The sequence below is a fragment of the Mustela nigripes genome, chromosome 2 (genome assembly GCF_022355385.1).
Source record: "Mustela nigripes isolate SB6536 chromosome 2, MUSNIG.SB6536, whole genome shotgun sequence".
Lineage (NCBI taxonomy): Eukaryota > Metazoa > Chordata > Mammalia > Carnivora > Mustelidae > Mustela > Mustela nigripes.
The window spans coordinates 213,582,448-213,604,886 of NC_081558.1; the positions used below are offsets into that span (position 1 = coordinate 213,582,448).

General features: G+C 43.8%; 1 protein-coding gene across 1 annotated transcript in view; it reads right to left on the reverse strand.

Moving 5' to 3' along the window:
- Positions 1–800: 800 nt before the first annotated feature.
- LCA5L (lebercilin LCA5 like) overlaps positions 801–22,439 on the reverse strand; it is a 40,257-nt gene continuing 18,618 nt past the window's right edge. The window contains exons 1-6 of the mRNA XM_059392364.1: positions 15,217–15,731; positions 13,024–13,161; positions 8,287–8,371; positions 4,812–4,915; positions 4,524–4,641; positions 801–1,525 (exon numbers count right to left, since the gene is read on the reverse strand). Coding sequence (XP_059248347.1) covers positions 801–1,525; positions 4,524–4,641; positions 4,812–4,915; positions 8,287–8,371; positions 13,024–13,161; positions 15,217–15,663 — 1,617 coding nt within the window. The 5' untranslated portion in view covers positions 15,664–15,731. Of the gene's footprint in view, positions 1,526–4,523; positions 4,642–4,811; positions 4,916–8,286; positions 8,372–13,023; positions 13,162–15,216 lie in introns of the transcript that reaches the window.

Below are 22,439 nucleotides of genomic sequence, written 5' to 3' on the forward strand. Positions count from 1 at the left end.
AAAGTGCTCATATTACACCCCAGTCCATAAACCTCTTTGGAAATAGCATGGTCCACATTGTAAATAAGTTGCCCTTAAAAATAAATGAAGGTAAATAAAATGATTAGTGCTGGGAGTGAAGCCCCCGTCTAGTTCCGATAAGAGATGCTGTCAGTGCAATGGAGTGTTAGGATAGAGCAGCTCGCTGGAGTGGACACTCCTATGCCCGGTGCTCTTTTATGGCAAGATTAACAGGAAAAAGGACACGGTATAGGTATGTAATAAATAGAAAGAAAAATAGTGAATCTCAGGTGTAGACAAGGAGAGAGTCATCACAAAGGCAGTTTAGCTAAATTGGAGAACACTCAAAAATAATTTTCATAGAACTGTTGGTAATCACCGTGCCTTTTTTTTTTCTTTTTAAATAGAATCTTCTCTTTCAAAAATGCTTCCATGTTTTTTTAGTTAAAACACAATTCAATTGCTGTGAACATTCCTACGTATGTGAGATGTATGACCCTTGGCTGACTGACTTGGACTAACGAGTCATGGAGTCTCACAGAATATTAAAGCCATGGAATAAGTCAGTCTTCCAAAAGATAATGGACATGTTTCAGGTATAGGGAAAAAAGATAGTTTTATATTTGAAATGTCATTGGCTAATACACAGTGGATTTTTAAAATTAGGTTATAACAAAACCTTAATTATCCAAAGTCAGTTCAAGGACAGAAACCCACGCAGACACACACTAACATTATGAGATTAAAGGCACATAAGAACGAGAATATGATGCCAGAATGTATTAGGATATTGATTATATTCAAATAATTATTTTTCTTTTTCCTTCTGTAGGTGAAGACGACTTAATGGACTTTACCATAGTTACTTTAGAATCTCCGAAAGCGTTGCTGGCGGAGGCCTGACCGGGAGGTAGATGGTGCGGCTTTTTACTTTCCAGGGTCTCGTCAGCCTGTTGAGCAGCCGTGCTGGTCTGGTCATGTTTAAAGACATAGCCTGACCCAAAGAGTTCTTCCATCAGACTGTTTTTCTTATCTCTGAAAGCATCTTTTGATTTTGTTCGGGAGGACTGGCCAAAAGAGGGTTCGTACCCGCTCACAGAATGTTCTGGCTTCAGGCCTTCTGAGTTCCCGCGGGGCTTGCTGGTGCTTATGCCGCCTCTCGTCACTCCCGCGCTGACCGGCCCGCCAGAGGCAGGGAGCCCGTGATGCAGGTTCTCGATGGCGTCTGTGAACGAGTAATGCTTTCTCTGTCTGAAGGGGATCTTGATACTTGCAGCAGCATTTTTCCCAGGCGTCTTGTCCGTGTCGTTTATTTGGAGACTTCTTTTGAACTTTTCTTTCCCCGCGTCGTCTTCCTGCTTGCCTTCCCGTTCAGGATGAGTTACCTGAATTCTTTTTGGTGGTAGTTCTTCTTCTTCTTTCACTAGAGTGGTTTTCTTTTCTTGATCTTCTTTCTTCTCTCTCTGTCTTCCAGTATTCTCCAGAGGTGGTGGTTCTTCCAAATGTTCCTCTTCCTTCGATAAATCTATATTCAAAAAATAGTTTACTTAGTGGTCTTTAAAATGAGCAGATTTCTATTTCAAGAAGGCATGCTGAGCACACTTACTGACATGGGACAGGCACATGAGCATAACCTGCATTCCGCAGGAGAATACAGGGGAAGGGGCTGGGAACAAGCTTGAAATGTCCTACTTTCCTAGAACATACCAAATAAGAATTACAAAGCCAAAAGAAACATGCATTTGCTAAGAAGTTGTCAGAGGATGCTCATCACTGCTAGGCGACAGAGTCCCATTAAAACAATGATAGTTCCCCCCCACCCCCAAATTGGCAGATAGTTTCTAGATTTGGGGAGAATATGGGGAAATTGGAACTTTTGTTCCCCATTGGTGAGTGTGTCGATTGCTACAAGCTTTTTTTTGGGTGGCAGTTTGAGCTATCAAAAAATTTTTTTAACTTTTTTTTTTTTTTTCTTTTTTTAAGAGCGAGAGCGTGCATGCTGCATGGGGCGGGTGGTGGCGAGGAGGGGCAGAGGCAGAGGGATGGAGAGAATCTCAAGCAGACTCCCCGCTGTGCGGAGCCTGACCCAGGGCTCAGTCTCACCACCCTGAGATCATGAGCTGAAACCAAGAGTCAGGTGCGCAACTGACCTCGCCAGCTAGGTACCCCTGTACCTATCATAATTTAAGTGAACATACTCTTAGCTCCAACAACTTCACTTCTAGAACCAAACTTCATAAAAATACACAAGAATAGGTATAAAGATGTGAACTGCAGCATGGTTTGGTAACAAGGAAACATCCTACATGTGTGTCAAGGGGTCAGGGGTAAAGAAAAGGCATGCACAGTCCATGGGACTCGGGGCAGCTATTATAAGATGCCATAAGCTATTATAAACTCGGGGCAGTACGCGTGGACTGACCGGGGAGGGAGGGTCACCATCCGATGTTAAATGAAAAGTCTTTTGGACGTGACCCTTTCCGTTCCTTACCAGCACTTGGGAAGCCCTGCCCTCAGCCTCGCCTCTTACGAGGAAGGGCTGCTGCAGGTACAGACGTGCACACCTTCTGCGGAAACCTGCACGGAAGACGCGCGTCCCGGTCACTTTCAAACTCAGTCCCTCTGCGCTGTGGCTCCAGGACCCACGCCCTTCGCCGGGAATGCCCGTCGCAGGTGTCCCAGGTGTCCGCTCGGTCGCTCCTCTCCGCCAGCCCCACCGTAGCCGCCCTGCCCTGCCCTCTGTGTGGTCCTTCTCGGCAGCGTCACCGCGCTCAGAGGCGCTGCACGCCTTGTTTCATGCGGCGTTCGTCCTTCCCGCGGGAACAGAAGCGCACGAGGACGACGTCTGGTCGTCGCTGCTGCAGCCGCGGTGCCCGGAGCCGCCGGACACAGTGTGCGCTCCGGGAGCAGTCGTTGCCGAAGGGATAAGCTCCCCGGCACCATGACCGACGCGGACCCCAGCAGGAACGGAGAGCCGAGTCGTCAGCTCCTGCCCCAGACGCGGCGGCGCGCAGCGAGCCCCGCCAAGCTCGTGTGGTCGGGGCGTATCCGGAGACCCCGGCTGACGCGGTGGCCGCGCACGGCCTCTCCTGAAGCCCGCCCGCTCCGCCGGGGAGCCCGGGGCCGGGGCCGGGGCCGGGGCCGGGGGGACTTGCCGCAGCGCGTGCGTTGCCGGGCCGTGGGGCGCGGGCATGTTCCCGTGGGCAGTAGTTGAACTTGGACGCCGCGGGGCGGGGGCTTCAAAATTCCGGAGGGCGCGGGCCTCGGCGGCAGCGTCGGTTCAGGCTTGGCCTCCGGATTTCCCGGCAGTCACGGTCCGGCTCCGCGGGGCTCTGCCCGAGATGCTCTCCCTCCCTCTGCCCCCAGCCCCACTCGCGAGTCCACTCCGTCTACATAACCAACATCTTTAAAAGAGAGAATGAAATTCAGGAGGTAAATGATCTCCAACCTAGACTTTCCGGCCAGTTTCTAGGTGTGACGGCCGCGTGGCGCCGGGTCGGGTGAAGGCGCGCACACCGGCCTTGCGCGCACCCGTCCTCGGGCAGCTGGCGGGACCGTGCGCTCTCCGCGCGCCACCGCCTGCGCCGACGAGGAGCACGTGGCTTAGGAGCCAAAAGTCTTCGCAGAGAACGCGGCGGCAGGAGCCTGCGGGGAAGGGCAGGTGCCAGCACCACAGCTGCGTGCCACCGGTGGACGGGCCCGGGCTGGAGGCAGAGGCTGAAGCCCTGAGGCCTGGCACCAAGATGCCCGCTCTGCAGACCTCCTGGGCGCCCGGCGTCCTTGGCCTGACCTGCCCGGCCCAGTGAAGGCGATGCCCTCGCCGCCGTGCGCCGCAGCCTGATTTGGCTGGGGACATCCAGGGAAGCTGGAGCCCGAGTCTCTGCATCTTCTGCCTGGAGTCTGCGTTTAAAGTCTTCGTTAGCAGGGCCGCTGCCGCATACTGAGCTGGGTTTGGGTTTGCTACTCAGTGTGCCGAAACTGAACATACAATGTAAGGATGCGCGCGGTGAGGAACAAGGAGGGAACGAGGTCCATAAAGCCGAAGGTGGTGGTGATTTCTGGTGGGTGAGGGGCGCGGGCTGTGGTTCGGGAGCGCTCCCAGGTGTTCTGGGGAACGCTGTGAGGTCCTAGTTTTTAAGCATGGTAGTGGCTACAGAGGTGTTCATTCCTAATAGTTCTTTACAGTGTATATGTTTTATGTGTACTTTTATTAATTTTTTAATAAAGATGTTATTTATTTGACGGAGAGAGAGCACAAGCAGGGGGAGCTGCAGAGAGGGAGAAGCAGGTTCTCCTCTCTCTGTGGGGAGGCCAGTGCAGGGCTCGAGCCCAGGACACTGGGACCATGACCTGAACTAAAATCAAGAGTCTGAGGCTTAATGAACTGAGCCACTCAGGCACCCCTTATGTATACTTTCTCTCTCTCTCTCACACACACACACACACACACACACACACACAGAATAATTCATAACTTAAATCAAGTAAGAGTAAAGGAAACTTTTAAAAGTGGTTAAAATTACCTTCATATTTGCTCTTGGAATCCTCTTGGTTTGCAACTTTGCTGATAGAGTGCGGAATTGCACACGTTATTTCAGTTGATTTTTCTTTCTGACCAATGTTTCCAGTTGTCTTTTTACCCTATAATTTTGAAAAGCAGCAAAAACACATTTTTTTGGGGGGGGGGATACATAATTTTAAATTGTTTTTTGTTCAATGAATACAAATGCTTTTTGTGGGGAATAAGAGACTGTGTATACTGTTTTCACAAAGATAGGTTCAGACACTGCAAGAACTCAAATCTGTTGTACCTTAGCTGTCAAAGATGGAACATCTTCTGATTTTTGGGTTTCCTGGTGTTTCATACTTGTCAGTGAAAAGCTTCTGTCTGCTTGTACAGATTTGGTCGAAGAAACTATAGAACAGGTACATTATATGTCAGAAACATTTCACATGTGGAAGCAACATTGATTTTAGATCTAAAATAACATTGAAGTTTGTAGTGTAAGGAAATGTACAGACATATAAAACTTTTTTTCAATATATGGATAACATTTGTCAGTTCCCTTTTCCCCTACCATTTCACCTGTTTTGTCTTATTTTGGACTGCAAAGGTTGTGGGTGTCACAGTGTTAGACTCCAAAACAAGGAGGCTTTGGGCTAGGAGGGTGCTCTGTTGGAGGACACACCCTGCATGGACCTCAGTCCAGAGGCAGTGAGCCACAGCGACTTCCTGACTTCCTGTGGCAGTGACCTTAGTTACCAAAGCTTAGACTGATTACTGTTGCTAGAGCCTGCCACTAAATCTACAGTTTCCTCAAAGTGTGGTCCCATTTAAATGACTCCGTGGTTGGTATGATCATCTCTGCTGGCCATTATTCTGAATCCAAAGCAGAAGCAAACAAAGGAAGGCAAGGAAGTTTGAGGTTGTTGCCTTTAAAAGTAAGCACAGAGACAGATGATATGATACTCTACACAGAAAATCCAAAACACTTGACCCCCAAATTGCTAGAGCTCATACAGGAATTCAGCAAAGTGGCAGGATATAAAATCAAGTCACAGAAATCAGTTGCATTTCTATATACTAACAATGAGACAGAAGAAAGAGAAATTAAGGAGTTGATCCCATTTACAATTGCGCCAAAACCCCTAAGATAGCTCGGAATAAACCTAACCAAGTAGGCAAAGGATATGTACTTAGAAAACTATAGAGCACTCATGAAAAAAATTGAGGAAGTCATAAAGAACTGGAAAACGAGTCCATGCTCCTGGATTAGACGAACACGTATTGTTAACATGTCTGTGTTACCTAGAGCAATCTACACATTCAATGCAATCACTATCAAAACAGCATCAACTTTTTCCACAGAGCTGAAACAAATAATCATAAAATTTGTATGGAACCGGAGAAGACCCTGAATGGCCAAAGGAATGTTGAAAAAGAAGATCAAACTGGTGGCATCACAGTTCTGGACTGTATCAGAAAGCTGTATCAGAAAGCTGCAATCATCAAGACAGTGTGGTACTGGCACAAAAACTGACACATAGGCCAGTGGAACAGAATGGAGAACCCAGAAATGGACCCTTAAACTGTAGTCAACTAATCCTTGACAGAGTAGGAAAGAATATCCAATGGAAAAAAGTCTTTTTAACAAATGGTGTTAGGAAAATTGGACAACCACATACATAAGAACGATCATTTCCTTACACCATACCCAAAAATAGACTCAAAATGGATGAAAGACTTAAATTTGAGACAGGAATCCATCAAAATCCCAGAGAAGGACACAGGTAGTAACCTTTGTGACTTGGGTGCAGAAACTTGCTAGACATGTCTCCAAAGGCAAGGGAAACAAAAACAAAAATGAACCATTGGGACTTTATCAAGTTAAACAGCTTTTGCACAGTAAAAGAAACAGCTGACAAAACCAAAAGACAATGAACAGAATGGGAGAAAGTATTTGCAAATGTCTTATCAGAAAAAGGCTAGTATCTAAAATCTATACAGAACTTACCAAACTTAATACCCAAAGAACAAATAATTCAATCAAGAAATGGGCAGAACTGATGATTCACAGACCTGTACCCCTGGGGCTAATACTACATTATATGTTAAAAAAAAAAAAAAAAAAAAAGAAATGGGCAGAAGACAAAAAACAGACATTTCTTCAAAGAAGACATCCAAATGGCCAATAGACACATGAAAAAATGCTCCACATCACTTGGCACCAGGGAAATACAAGTCAAAACCACAGTGAGATCCTACCTCACATCAGTCAGAACGGCTACAATTAACAAGTCAGGAAATGACAGCTGTTGTCGAGGATGTGGATAAAGGGGGACCCTCCTACACTGTTGGTGGGAATGCAAGTTGGTGCAGCCACTCTGGAAAACAGCATGCAGGTTCCTCAAAAAGTTGAAAATAGAGCTACCCTATGACCCAGCAATTGCACTACTGGGTATTTATTCCAAAGACACTAATGTAGTGATCCGAAGGGGCACGTGCACCCGAATGTTTATAGCAGCAATGTCCACAATAGCCAAACTATGAAAAAAGCCCAGATTTCCATCAACAGATAAATGGATAAAGACGTATTTATACACAATGGAATACTACTCAGCCATCAAAAGAATGACAACGACATGGATGGAACTAGAGGGGATTATACTAAGTGAAGTAAGTCAATCAGAGAAAGACAATTCTATCTCACTCGTGGAATTTAAGAAACAAGACAGAGGATCATAGGGGAAGAGAAAGAAAGATAAAACAAGATGAAATCAGAGAGGGAGAAAAATCACAAGATACTCTTAATCATAAGAAACCAACCGAGGGTTGCTGGAGGGGATGAGGGTGTGGGGGGAAGGGGTAAGTGGGTGATGGGCATTAAGGAGGGCGTGTGGGATAATGAACACTGGGTGTTCTATAAGACTAATGAATCACTGAACTCTACCTCGGAAACTAATAATATACCATCTGTTAATTAATTGAATTTCAGTTAAAAAACCAACAACCCAGCAACAAAAACCAAGTAAGCACAGAGTGGCTTTTTCTACCAAACCAGGGCTGAGTGTTCCTATCGTAGCTCTTTTGATGAGTCTTATGCTGTTAGATCTTGGGGGAGGGCTGGATAAGTATGACCCGTCTTGAAGGGAAAATACTACTCAGCAATGAAAAGGTACCAACGAGTGATGGCAGCAGCAACACCGGTGAGTCTCAAAAGCATTAGTCTGACCAGAAGAAGCCGACACAGAAGAGCACCTGCTGTGACTCCACTCAGGAAGTTCCAGAGGGGGCGAAGGAAGCTGCTCTGACAGGAAATCAGTGTTTGTCTCAGGAGGACGGGGAGATTCTATACTGACTGGGCTGCTAGTCACATGCATAGCAGCTTTTGTCAAAACCTGCCGAAATGCACACTGGAAATGGGTGCATTTTACTTAGGCAAATTGTACCTAAATGATGATTTAAAAAACCCACACACTGGCCAACAGATGTGCTCAGTTCACTGTCTGGCAGACATTTTGCTCCCAGCTGGAAAGTGGGGCTCCTGGCCCGCCTGCAGTGAGGACACGTGGGCACTTGGCAGAGGCTGGAGGGGCAGGGGAGCGTGTCTTTGCCCGCCTACTGGTTCCACCATGTACCACAGCTCATTATTCTTCTAGAATCACAACATGTTTCAATACCTAGTAAGACAATTTTTAAAATATCCATTATTGGCATGATATAAAGTAGAAAAATACAACTACATCCTTAAAAATAGATTTGGACCAAAAGTAATTAAAATGTACCTTTTGGATAATCTTCTTTGTCATGTAAATTTTTAAGTATCCGACTAGTATAGATGTTTCTAATTTCAAGCTCTCGATCCTTCTCCTAAAGAGAACCACAATACCAAATTTTCTATAAATGTTTGCTATTATCAGCCTTGATTTCTTCTATAAAACAATTTTAGTGGACTCAGTATTCTTTGAATAAAATCTGCAGATGCTAGCAGAAACAGAAATCAGCCATAACATTCTATATCATTCCTGACACCAAAAAGTATTTTTTTTTTTTAAGATTTTGTTAATTCATTTGAGAAAGAGCAAGAGCACCAGCAGATCGGAGAAGCAGAGGAAGAGGGAGAAGCAGAATTTCCTTGAGCAGGGAGCCTGACATAGGGCTCAATCCCAGGACCTGGAGGTCATGACCTGAGCCAAAGGTAGACACTTAACCATCTGAGCCATCCAGGCACCCCCCAAAAGTACTTCTTAACAGCAACAAATTTTGTGACGGAGACAATATTGCTGAGGGCTTTGTGAGCCAGCTTCTTTTTCTTTTTTTTTTAAATTAAAATTTTAAATTAACATATAATGTATTATTAGCCCCAGAGGTACAGGTCTGTGAATCATCAGGTTTACACACGTCACAGCATTCACCATAGCACAGACCCTCCCCAGTGTGTATAACCCCACCACCCTCTCCCCAGGCAGCTTCTTTCACTGTACTTTTTCTGTCCCCGGGGTCTGTGCTGTGAAGTTTGCTGGTTTTTTTCTCATGGTCCAATACAGCCACTAGCCATGTTGTGATCTAAACTAATTAAAATGAAATGAACAGTTCGGTCCTCTGTCACATTACTCATGTTTCCAGTGCTCAGTAGCTGCTTGTGGCTAGTGACCACACAGTTTGGTGGGGCAGGCAGAACATTCCCACCATCACAGGAAGTTCTACTAGACAGGTCTGCATTTAGACAGTACGTGCAGGCGGGTAAAACCCAGAACAAAGGCATTATTGTTCAGCTTTAAATCTCAATATTGACTTTTTATTTTATTATTTTTATTTTTTAAGGATTTTTTTTTTTATTTTAAAGAGTGTGTGAGCAAGCATAAGCACAAGCAGGAGGGGCAGAAGGAGAGAGAATCCCACGCAGACTCTCTGTTCATGACCCTGAGATCACGACCTGAGCCAAAACCAAGAGTCGGACAATCAGCCGACTGAGCCACCCAGGTGCCCCAAAAGTATTGACTTCTTAAAGTCTTGGCAAAACAAAAGGTGTGAAATCCTGGCTTGTTGAGGGAAAGAAAACCGGGAGGTTTCATTAAGCACCAAACACAAATGCTCTTCTTACACATGCATCAAGAGGCAAGCCCGTTAGACTCAAGACCACCAAGTTTATTCGAAACCACAATCAAAGGAGGATCTGAGTGAAGGGTGTCTTCTACTGCATGACTAGACAGGAAAGCCTGGAGGAAGAGGCCGAGGGGAGGGTTGGGGTAGAGATGGCAGAGAGGGAGGGAGAGAGGGAGAGAGAGAGAGAGAGAGAGAGAGATTGGATGGGGTTCTGGTCTCCTTGTGCCCCTCGGAAATATTAAGGGGGTGAAGAAACAACTCTGAGGTTTGGGAAACTCTCAGCACAGGAGACCTTGGTATGGCCCAGGCAATTCAAACTTCTTCATCAGGCCCCCAGGTTAGCGTGGAGTTAGGGTAACATGGCATTGCCAAGTGGTAAGTGGAAAAGGCAAAATGCAATGTCCAGGCAAAGGGCCGAAGATAGTGGTTCCCTCACTTCCACAAGGAGTGGGACCCCACAGAGGGGAGCTGCGTGGAGAGCTAGGAAACTGGTTCCCCAGTCCTCAAGATTACCAACCCAGGTGATCCCACAGCACATACTTTAGGATCGATGCTCTAGCCAAGGATCAGACAACAGATGGCTCTCAAGGCATTGGCATCAACAGACAACAAATGAAGATCACCAAGATTTGACCCACAGGGAAGAGGCTGTGAGTTTCACCAGCCATATTCAGTAGACACCAGACAGATCCTGTGGGCTTGGCTAGTTAAGACTAGTCAGTTCTCAGTAGAACTAGGTATAGAGGTCCCAGAGGGTCAGGGGCCTCTTTCTCCTTTTACCAACAGAAAGTGTGCACCGCTCCGCATAGATGCTATCTCCACTGAGAAATGGGAGATGGGGTTGGGGAAAGCTGCTGCAAGCCTCAGAGACAACCTATACTAGGGCCGGTTTTAAATGGAACAGACTGAGACAAGCTTCTGTTTAATCTCCGTATCTGTCCCTGTTTTCACCTCCTACTTGTGGGAATGGGGCTCGTAAGGAAGTAAAGGTTTCTGGGAGCAAAAAGGTTACAGTATGTTTCTCTTTTTCTTTCTTTCTCATTGTGCTAGTGCGTTTAGCAAGAAAGAACAGTGATGGGGACAGTTTGTTACCATGAAAAATTGATCAAGTTTATTCTGGATATTATGTTTAAGAAGGATATTATGTAGAAATCTTAGATTTCTTTCTTTTCTTTTCTTTTCTTTTAACCCCTACTGGCTAAGACAAGAAAGCTTTTAATGATCAGAGGGACAAGCATTGATCATCTGGAAAATTCAGTTATTTCTTTTGATTTGGTCCGGCTCCTTGAAAGGCAGAGTATGTGCTTCAGCAGCAGAGAGCAGGAAGAAGGCGGGTAAGAACGGCTGACTGACAGGTGCTGGTGCAGGGCTGGCTGGGGGCAAAAGGAAGTCATGGGAAGGACAGTCTTCCCACAGGCTTGGAACAAATGTTCAAGCCTGGGGTGCCCTCCACAGACTCAAAATCAAAGACAACAGGTTCAGAACGCAATCCAAGATACCTGTGTAGTTGAGGTCAATCAGTTAATCAAGCGAGGCAATAAGAAGGAAAATCCACATTTAGGAATGCTCATGGAATGTTTGGGGAATATTTATAGGAAAGACTACTCACAAGCTCATAGGCGATCAGGTTAGAGTTCAATGGGAAGTTGGGTCATGGTGGAGAACCATATTAAGATCAGGATAGATGGCTTCCAAAAGATAGGAAATATAGTTTTTTAAAAATTTTATTTCTTTATTTGACAGATTGAGAGAGAGCACAAGTAGGAGAGGGAGAAGCAGGCTCCGCTAAGCAGGGAGCCCGATGTGGGGTTTGATCCCAGGACCTGGGTATCACCACCTGAGCCGAAGGCAGCTGCTCAACCGACTGAGCCACCCAGGTGCCCCAGGAAACTATCTTAATAGACAATGCCACACTGATAGGGGTGAGCTTGTAGCCTGGATGTAGGGTGGAGGTGTAGTACCTCATTTGGGAGTGGAAGACTGACATTCTATCTCCTTACTTTTAGAAATGGAACAGAGTCTAGAATTGTTGCTGGATGACTTGGAAAATGAATTTCTGGGCACCTGCGTGGCTCAGTTGGTTAAGCGTCTGCCTTCAGCTCAGGTCATGATCCCAGAGTCCTGGGATCGAGTCCCACATTGGGCTCCCTGCTTGGCAGGGAGTCTGCTACTCCCTCTGCCCCACTGCCCCGATCATGCTCGCCATCTCCCTCTCTCTCTCCTGCCCCAAAATAAATAAAATCTTAAAAAAAAAAAAAAAAGGAAAAGAGAAGAAAATGAGTTTCAAAGTACAGAAACAGAAATTTTGAACTTTGGGACCATGCTCTCCCAAACTCAGGTATTAATGATTTACGTTAATATGGCAGACTGCATTTTTCTAAAATTGGTTCAGCAATATTTCTGATCCCATTTCTGGTCCCATACTCTCCCAGAACCTGGTGACTCCCCATCAAGAAGCCATTGCTCCTCCTCTTGTACTGCCTTGACAAAGGGAATGTGGTGGAAGAGATGCTATGTGACTGGTTCTCTGTCTGTATCTCTCCACTCTTCTCCTTGGAGCCTAGCTGCCGTGTTGTGAGGAAGCCACACCACATGTGGGTGGTTCTGGCTGACACCCCAGGCATGATCTCAGCTGTCAGTCGGCACCAACTGCACACACATGTGTGAGACTTCCGAGAATTCCAGCGCCCATCTTTGAACCACCTTACCTGATGCCAAGAGTGGCAGAGGTGAGCTCGTTCCAGCAAGCCCTGCCCAGACTGTGGATTCGTGAACAGAATTAATATTCTCATTTCTTACACCACTGAATTGTGGAGTAGTATGTTATGCAGCCATAGTGACCGAGGCAGTCAGGACACTTAAAACATCTTTAAAGTTTCTATTCCTTCTATTTCTATTTCTATTCCTTCTATTCCCAAGGGGGTCATGACCAGGGATGACCATGAATCATAAAAGGTAATGTCATTTTTCCAGATGAAACAGAACTGGTTTGCAAACATTTCCAAGAGAGACTTTAAAATAAATCTGTGGGCCACTACAATTACTCACCCTATTTTAATCATGAAAGGTAATTAAAAAAAAAAAAAAAACTTAGTTTGGCTTCCATTAAAATGATAGCAAAACAAAATAATATTAATTCATGGGATGGAAGGAGAATGTTAATAGGGTTTTGTTGAGGAATCGCTGAGAGATTTAATTTTTCTCCCTCCTGCACGCATTCACCAGGCTGGGAACTCATCCGAGTAATTTCAGATCTTCTATCTGTTCGTATGATTGTAGGGACAAAAAGCTAATTTGAGAAATAGATTTTTTTTTTTTTTTAGCTTCTTGAAGTTAAATGATTTAAAGAATAGTTCTGATATTTTTGGGAAGCAAAATTTCACAAATTTTGTTATATTTTGTTTTAAAAGAAGTACCTTAAGTTTTTGTTGAAGGCGTTTTACTTCCATTTGCAGGGTCTTTGTAGCTACTTGAGCTGCTACCGTCTTCCGGGTCTCAATGGCCAGCTGCCGATTAAAAGCTCTATTGTTCAACCTCAGTTGTTTTTCCAAGCTCTGAAAACAGTATATATTTCAACTCTTCTGTCACCAATGTAGTATTGTTTAAAAAAAACTTCAATTGTAATGGCAGTAATTGCATTATTGAGAAGTGTGAATTTTTAACAATTTTAGTGCATGCCATATATTAGAACTAAATGTAACTACACACACAGACACAAAAGCCAAAAAACCCTAGATCCCAGTTCTAGAGAATCAATATATTTCGAACCTAATGTTTTTTTACACTCTGGAATTTGATTTAAAAATACAAACGACCTTTGAACATTTCTTGAAAACAAATAAATATAACCAATGCCATCTTTACAAGACCAGTGCTCTAACCCCTGAGCTATGGAGCCAAACCAATGCCATCTTTAAAACTCAACCCAAGTGGCTGGGCTCACATGGAGGAGATCTGCTAGTGTGGCAGGTGAACTCAGGAGCTCTGTCAAGCCTCAGCTGCTGGAGGGCAGGCGTAAGGGCTCGAGTCTCAGCTGACTGACCCTGGAAGCTCCTGCAGAGACCACCCCAACCCCTCAAGGAGGAAGGAATTCTAAGACCAGATCTCTGCCGGCACCACGGCCATCGGCACTCAGGGCTCACAGGTCTGTGAGCACCTCCTCTCCATCCTCTCCAGCACGATAATTTTATTGCAGAACTCTTTGGTCTGGACTTTTTTTTTTTTTTTTTTTTTTAGTTTTTTATTTTTTATAAACATATATTTTTATCCCCAGGGGTACAGGTCTGTGAATCACCAGGTTTACACACTTCACAGCACTCTTTGGTCTGGACTTTGACAAAGGCTTGGCCCAAAGGCCTTTTCTTTCTTTTTTCCCCCATTATAGTATTAATACTTTCTCATTAAAGAAAAGTGGGCAATATGGTAAGCTAGAAGGATGAAATAATCCTAAAAATTCCAGTCCCCAAACTATTAACATTAAAAAAAAATACTACATGTTGTGGCTCATAAGCATTTTCTCCAACCATCAAATGCCCTACAACCCAACAAAATTTCCCATATGACCAAGTGCATCTGATAAGAAGATAGTTCTTGAATTCTTTTTGATTTTGGTTACAGACATAAAACATGAACTACTTAACATATATATGTCAAAATATGTAGATGAGATAAAAATACATTTATTTTTCCCTGACAGACACATGCTAAGATGGGTCCAATATTACTTAGAAGGTCAAATAATAGAACTTTGGATTATAAATTACATGACTGAAAATGAGGCTGCTCATTTTATGGGAGAAAATTGTCTTTAAAAGTAGAGGAAGATTTTTACCAAAGAGGAAATTACCGATAAGAAAGTACATGAAATGAGCTTGATATGTTCTTATTTCAAGTTCATAAAAAAATTGGTCTCTTACCATCATATAATAAAGTATTAACAAATTTTAAAAATTTATGCCTGTCCATAGAGACCAAGGACTAACATAACATTGGCAGAATTCTCAGTAGAATCGGAGTGTTCTCCCAAATCATCTCTTATGGTGCAGTCCCTGAGCCTTTGATGACCATGTGCCTTCAGGAAGATCAATGCATTCATGTCAATGATTGTGGTTCCTTTCCCCTCCCTGTTCCCAGGAGCATTATCCGGGAAACACTTCTGTTTCGAACATACCAACAATGTTGGCAGTAGTGAGAAGACAACTGACCGGGGAATATGAGGGATGGGAGAGATGCAGGGGGCAGGCTTTTACGAAAGTAGGCTTTTAATAAACAATTTAAAGTAGAAGGTTAGCATCGCAGAGGTTTTACCCAGCCCAACCCAACCCAACCCAACCCAAACGAACCCAATAACCTTTCCAGCACACCAACAAGCTTAGAGAATGGTCATTTCCAGACAAACGAGCCCAGCCGCAGAATGAGTTCACTGGACCACAGAAGGAACATCTCCCCTTGCCCCTGGCCCCGACCCCCTCCTTAGGCAGCATCACTGGTGTGGCCTGGCAGCAAAGCAGCTAGTAATACTTCACTGCACAGGCATAAGCGTGATGCACATACACCCTCTCCATGTTCATTTTGGGACATTACAATTTCTAGGCCTCTGAAATACGGACCTGTATTTTTTTGTCATTTGCCTCCGTTTTTGTTGTAAGAACAGACAGTCTTTGAGTAAGCTCCTCTCTCTCTGCAAGGTTTTTGTCTTCAGAAAGCTTCTGCAAGGCCTGCAAGGCGTCTTTAGTCTTGAGCAGCTCATTGTCGGCTTCTCGAAGTTTCCAAGATGCACTTCTTTCCTTTTCCTGGGATTTCCTAAGTAGCTGCCTCAAATTTTTTACTTCATTCTGATGTTTTGCCATAATTTGAGGTAGATTATTTTGTGAATTCTCATATTTCCCTATAGCTTTCAAGTGCCTAAGCTGAAGCTGTTTCAAGAACTGGTTTTCTAGGACTGTGACTTCCAACTTACGATGGATATCACCTACTTCGTTTTTTAGCTCTTTAATCTTATGAAGCCTTGCTGACAGTATGCGGTGAGTCATAGCGTCTCTTCTTTGGGTAATCATATTGTTTTGGGAATGTAAATGTGGTGCATTCCAGATGTGCTTTTTTTCAACTGAGATTTCCTTCTGGCCTGTGTAAGCAGACAATCCAGTTTGTTACTAGTAATACGCATACGGAGGCAGATATGCACGTTTGTGTCCCCCCTCCCCCACCCCCGCACCTGTGCACACGTACACAGGCAAACTAGAGGCGGAAAGAACACATGTAATGAATAGCCATGCTCTAGGGCAGGGACTTCATATGCAGGATACCTCATAGCTCACTCAGGGTCAGCAGGAGTCTATTTAACAGCTGAGGACTGTAAGTCATTTGTCCAAGGTTCCATAACCACAAAGACACACAGCATGGATTGAAAACCAGGTCTTCTTTGATTGGAAAACTTATGCTTATTTCCATTATTAAAGCTATACTAAAAGCCATAATAATAGATATCATTTACTAAGGGTTTACCGTGTGTTAAGCATCGAACTAAATGCTTTATGTAGACTTTCTGATATAACCCTTCTGATAATATGTTATAAAGAAATTTGAGAACAACCTTAGAATCCAGTGTTACATATGATGATCTCATATATTAAAAAAAAAAACAACAACCCAGAAAGCCACTGAGCTGCTTAGAGGAATTGTATGGATAGTCCATCTCTCAGTAAGTCCAACATAGACAATTTTCCCCATTACTTTGGACTGGACTTAAAAGGAAGTAGTTAGTTGGCTTGTATTCAGAAGTCTATTTTAAACAAAATGTATCTAAATAATATTACACCCAACTTCTGAGCACCAACCTTGTATAACTGCACTGACTATGTCAAATGTATATGTAACGTCACTGTGTTATTATCCCCTTTTAAAGATGAATAAACCGATGCTTTGTGAAGTCACTTACCGGTGGGCACACAGCTAGGGGGTGGGGAGACAGAGAACCCAGGTCCCATACGCACGTGCATTCATTTGACGCTTATGTACATATATGTGCACACTGTCTGTGTGTATGTGTGTGTGTGCGTGTGTATTATTATATCCACATTCTGAGAGAGACTGAAACTAGATTCTAGGATCTAAGAAAAACATGGTCTTCATCCCGGAGAGAGAAAGCACTCAGTGGCCAATGTCACTGGAGTCCGAACATTAAGCTATTGGCTCAAGTGTGCACACATCATCTGAGACTCAGCTTAACATGTTTGGTATGGGTGGTGGGAAGGGGGTGCTGCCTGCGATGGAAGTGAGCCAGCAGAAACAGGATGCTTTCGGGGATAAAGCATTTCAGTCGTGACTATGACAGACTAGACGGTGACAACGATCATAGTATCCGCATCATACCAATAATTGATGGACTGGCTTTACAACTATCGTCCCACTAGGAATGATTTCGTAAGGGCTCTGGTTGGATATTTGAGTATTTTGGAATAGGTTTTTGAGTACACTGAAAATTGGAAAGTGGAGGGCTGACTCCAGGACACCTACTGGGACACCAGGCAATTTAATACCTTGGGTGCTGGCTAGGGGAGCCCCAGACCCAGGCAATGTGGGTTGGGCTGGATTACAACAGGGGTGTCAGGTCCTTCATGTTCTACTTGGAAGCCTGACTCCCAGCTTAGAATATTTTACACTCTTGGGTGGTGTGACCTGGTGGAGAGAGGGATTCCCTGACTAGAAGGACGACGGGTGGTGGGTTCTGTGGGCAGTGGAGACTTCTGTCCCTGTCTTATGCTACACTCACATGATGGGAGGGCAGAGTCAGAAGGAGTGGCTGCCTGGGACGAATCTTGGTGGCCCTGGGAGCACTGGCCAAGGCCCCAGGAGGAAATGTGCATCCGGAGTATGGGTGCTTTGAAAACAGGAAGTATCAGCCTCTTAGTGTGCTTGGACAAGGAGCACATAAGTGATGAGAATGAAGGACCAGAACCCTTCTCTGGTGATCTCATCTGTGTAAGGGTGCCCACCCTCCTCCACCCCCCAAACCTGCCCGAGATTGCATCTTCTGCCTACCTTAGTGGGTGTTTGGGGGAGGATGAACCAGACTGGTCCCCTTCAGAAGGTAAATACACCACTTGTGTTTGAGTGATATAGAATAAATTCATACTACATATTATGCATATTTGGATACTAATTAAGGTTATGGAAAGTTGAAACAGGGTTTAGTCCTTAATGATTTTGTATCTCATTACACTAACCTACACCTGTAAGAATGACAAAATTAACAATTTCTTTTTTGTTTTTAAGTTAACGTGTAGTGTATTATTAATTGCAGGGTAGAATGTAGTGACTCGTCGGTTGCACACACACCCAGTGCTCATTCCGTCAGGCGCTCTCCTTAATGCCCGTCCCCCCATTACCCATCCCCCACCCACCTCCAGCGACCCTCAGTTTGTTTGCTAGGGTTAAGTATCTCTTACAATTTCTATCTCATTTCATACAATGAGGCAGATTTGGCCTAATGATTAAACTACTCTTAATGAAGGGCCCCAGTTTATGACAAGGTATCTTGCATAAAACACTCAATAAATAATTGTGGAATAAATGAGGAAACAATTTTTAGAAGTTAAGTTATCAGGCACTTAGAACCCACAGTTCAGTTCCTATAGAAATAGTTTTATAAATGTTAACTGCTTTTCATGCAGCCCCACAAAAGTGCAGAATCAATATAAAATGTAGTGTATAGAGCCATGACCCCTGTCATAAAACCCTGGGGCCAGACTGTTTCTGAATTATTATTATTATTATTATTATTCTGCTGCATGTACAGTGTTTTCCATAGTACTCCCTGTAGGGTTGGGGACAGCAGACTTTAATCAAAGAATATTTTTGTGAAATATAGGACTCTTCACACTAAGTGAAATGAATAAAGATCAGTCTCATGTTAGTCCAAATCAGGTTTTTGTTGCCAAATCAGTTTGGGTGCCACAGGTATAGAAAATGTTTGATTTTCAGAGTTTTATAAATTACAAATGTGGATAAGAGATTATAACCATGGAGTCTACCCACGATATGGGTTCTATTGTGATAATCTCTTCCAAATGCCACAAACAGACTTCTTTTGACAGAGTCCTAGGTGAGAGAAGGAACTGGACCTTTCATGTCCTACTGTGGGCCTTTGCCTGTGAGTATAAGGCTCCCACCTCTCTGGGAAAGGGGCTTTTAGCTTTTTGAGGATCTGGTAGAAGCTCATGGGTCCTTTCTCCCTAGAAAAATTTAAAAATGTAAATAGACACAAAAAAATGCAAAGATTTTCAAGGGACTCACAGACATGGGTCTTAGATTAAGAATCCCTACCCTACAGCTGAGAAGAAGGGAGCCTGAAGATGATTCAGAAGTAGCACAGGGAGTCCTAGGCACGCCTGGTCACAGGAGGCCGGGGGTGGGAGATACGGGGTGAAGGTGACGGTAGGTGTGTTCCACATCTAGCATTACAGGCGAACGTCTTTTCTAGTTGTGGACTGAGGGCAGCTCTGGTGGTCACAGTGGAAGAGCGTTTCAGCTATTTCTCTATTAGGGGTATTTATAAGCCCAGGATTGCCTAAAACGGAAGGGAGTCATCACGGTCCAGGCAGGGAGGCAGGGAATGAGGTTAGGATATCACCAGGCTCCTTCCAGTTTGGACAGTGAGGAATGGATGGTGTCAGTACTCGGACAGTCTGCGAGGGAGTGACATTATCAACAGCCTTTGGAACCACCCCGGTTTCAAAGGATGACCTTTGCCTCACCGCACTTGAAGCCCATCTTCTTGGGGTGTTGAAACAGGTTTTTACATTTCATTGGCAATTCAAACATTGGTTCTTCAGCTGAGATGAAAGGCAAGAAGCCAGTGAGATCCAAGTGTCTGTAACGAGGCCACCTGTTAACTAAAAACGGAACCAGCCTCACTCGTGGGCTCCAGGAGGGTGAGATGGGCAAGAGGGCTAGGCTTTACATTTTCAGCCTAACTTCCTGCTGTCTTGTTAGGATTCTTAATTTCTCCATTTCCTAATTCCTTCTATAAAAGTTCACTTATACAGACACATTTCAAATGTGGGAGGATAATAAAACGGAATGTGGTCTACTTAAAATACTAGCGCATTGAATAAAAATGTTATTGGAAACAGAAATTTGGTCTTACTTGGAAAAGACTGCGTCTTACCTTTAGATTGGGAGATTTTAGAGACGTACTTTTTCTTCTCGTCCTTTTCCTCTTTTATCACGGGTTTCTCTAAATACTTTCTATTAAGAGCAGTTTCTGAACATTCAGAGAGAAAGTCTTCTGAGTAATCACAGCGAGAACTTAAACTTCGGCAGGAACACTGGGACCTGCTATAGTCAACACTTCTATTGGAGGCGTGTCCGGGACTGCCACTGGGACAGTCACCTGCGCCCGGGCTGCCCCCGCACTCAGTGGCCAGCCTACCGGGTCCTAATGCCGCACCAGGGAGCTGCCGGTCTATGTCTGTTTCTGCTGGACCAGGCAGAGACATAGTAAACAACCTGACAGAAGAAAAGTATTTTTAGACTTATAGCTACTGACATTAAAATGAACATATGCCTTATTATACTTAACTATAAATGGAGGACTAGGAAAGGGAAACAATACATTCCTTTCAAGTTATTTTCTGGAAAAATCTCAGTTTGGCTTTTATGTTTTCTCCGCATAAGATTTATGAGACTGAACTTTGGTGAGATTATGCTCACAGGCAGTGGAAGATAAAGTTCATATCAGAGAACAACAATGACAACAATTTATGAATTACTGAATTACATCCTCGTTCTCTAAGAATGTTGACTTTTTTTTTTTTTTTTGCCTTGAAGAAAATGACAGTACTTGGTAGGTGTGGGTGCAACACGGAGGAAAGCCAGACATTATTTGTGGAGATGCACACACTTTTATTTATTAGTGATGAAATTACACTTTTGAGATTAAACATATAATATAGAATACAACTGATGAATCTAGTAGTTCTCTAGGGCTCACATTCATTCTAAATATAAGAGTAATAGTGAGTCCCAGGGATGTACACTTGATCCATAATTATAAGGCTTTTTTACATTTTAATTTTAAAAAATTTGCATTCCTTTCTGTGCTTTATTTAGACTATTATAACATGAAAATAACTTCCCTGATTATATGTTACATGATGACAGAAGGAAGTCAGAAAAACATGCTGATTTGCATGGAAAAATCATCCAAGTATTGGAGGCTTTTTGAAGACAACCTACCCAATGGAAAGTTCACATTTGTTTCATAATGAACTGCCTATATATGCAGCTACATAAAGACTGGACTTTTATAAATAATGGATTTGGAAAAATAAAAACTGAGTTTGTCTAATTATTATAAACTTAAATATTCAGTGTGAAAAAAACTCTTAGGAATTAAGTAAGAATAAAGTAAAGCAGACTTCAAACAATTGTGTTTAAAAACTGAAGATGGAAATGAAATTTGATGAAGTGATCCTAGTTTCTCATCAGAGACAAAAGATCCCACAAAGTCCAAAGTCCTTATAACCGAAGTCCATGGCGGAGTAACTTTATTTAATTAAGACCTAGACAGAGTCTCTTTTATTTTGGGTGGATTTGATTCAAACTGAGTACTGTACAAGGTGATTTAAACACAGTAGTTCTTCAGGAATGTTTAGGTCATGAAAGTTTTAGTTCAGTGAATTACTCCCCAAAGCAACTTTCACACACTGTTTCAGGGTCCATGTAGCTAAAATAAATCTTCGGCCCTTTGTTCTTGGCACCCTGCTTAATTAACATTCAGTGAAAAATAGATTACTGCATTTTACTTCCACTCTATTTTTAAATTCTTGGTTTAGAGCTTAGGCAGCAGTATTGAACTTGACTGAGCTGAGCCACTTGTGTGACAAAAAAGGTCGGTGACAGCGTCTCTCACTCAAGCTCTCCCACATGCGCCCCACAAGGTCAGCAAGACTTCTTCCTTCCTTTCTGATTGAAGGGCCCTGGGAGAGCCGGCAGCCCACAGTTAAATGCACACTTCCCAAGAACACGAATTTCACAGGAAAGCTGCTCTCTGAGGTGCAGTGAGTCCAGCTCTGAGATCGCTCAGGACAGCCGCTGCACGTAGCTTCTCACATAGCCCTGAGCCACGGTAATTTAGAAAGAGTGATTCCAACATATGCAAACTTTTTTTTTTTTTTTGATTTTTTGTTAAGTAATTTCTCTATGCCCAATGTGGGGCTCGAACTCACAACCCTGAGATCAAGAGTAGCGCGCTCCACTGACTGAGGCAGCCTGGCGCCCTTGCACACGGACTTTGGATACTGTTGATAAGCAAGCCCTGAGTTATCTGAAGTGAGAATTTAAAATGGAGACAATATGAAATCAAACAAGAAGGACCCCAAATGTGGGCCCTCCAGAAGGCTGGCTTTGGTTACACGCCAGATGGCTTCGTGTCCCTCTGCAATGTCCCTGCACTAAGGCACAGTAATGCTGCCAGGGGATGTTGCATCAACGCACTTGAAACAAAGGAACTCAGCTCCCAGGGGCTTTATAAGGGTTACTTTCTTTTCACTTATTATCCTTGATTCTTCTGTTTTATCAAGAAAGCAAAAGAGAAATTAGCTGCCATCAGACCCTTCACAACAGGGATCTAACATCCTCTCTACTAAGAGTTTTTTTTTTTTTAAGATTTTATTTATTTGACAGAGAGAGAGATCACAAGTAGGCAGAGAGGCAGACAGAGAGAGGGGGAAGCAGAGAGCCTGATGCGGGGCTCGATCCCAGGACCCTGAGATCATGACCTGAGCTGAAGGCAGAGGCTTTAACCCACTGAGCCACCCAGGCGCCCTCT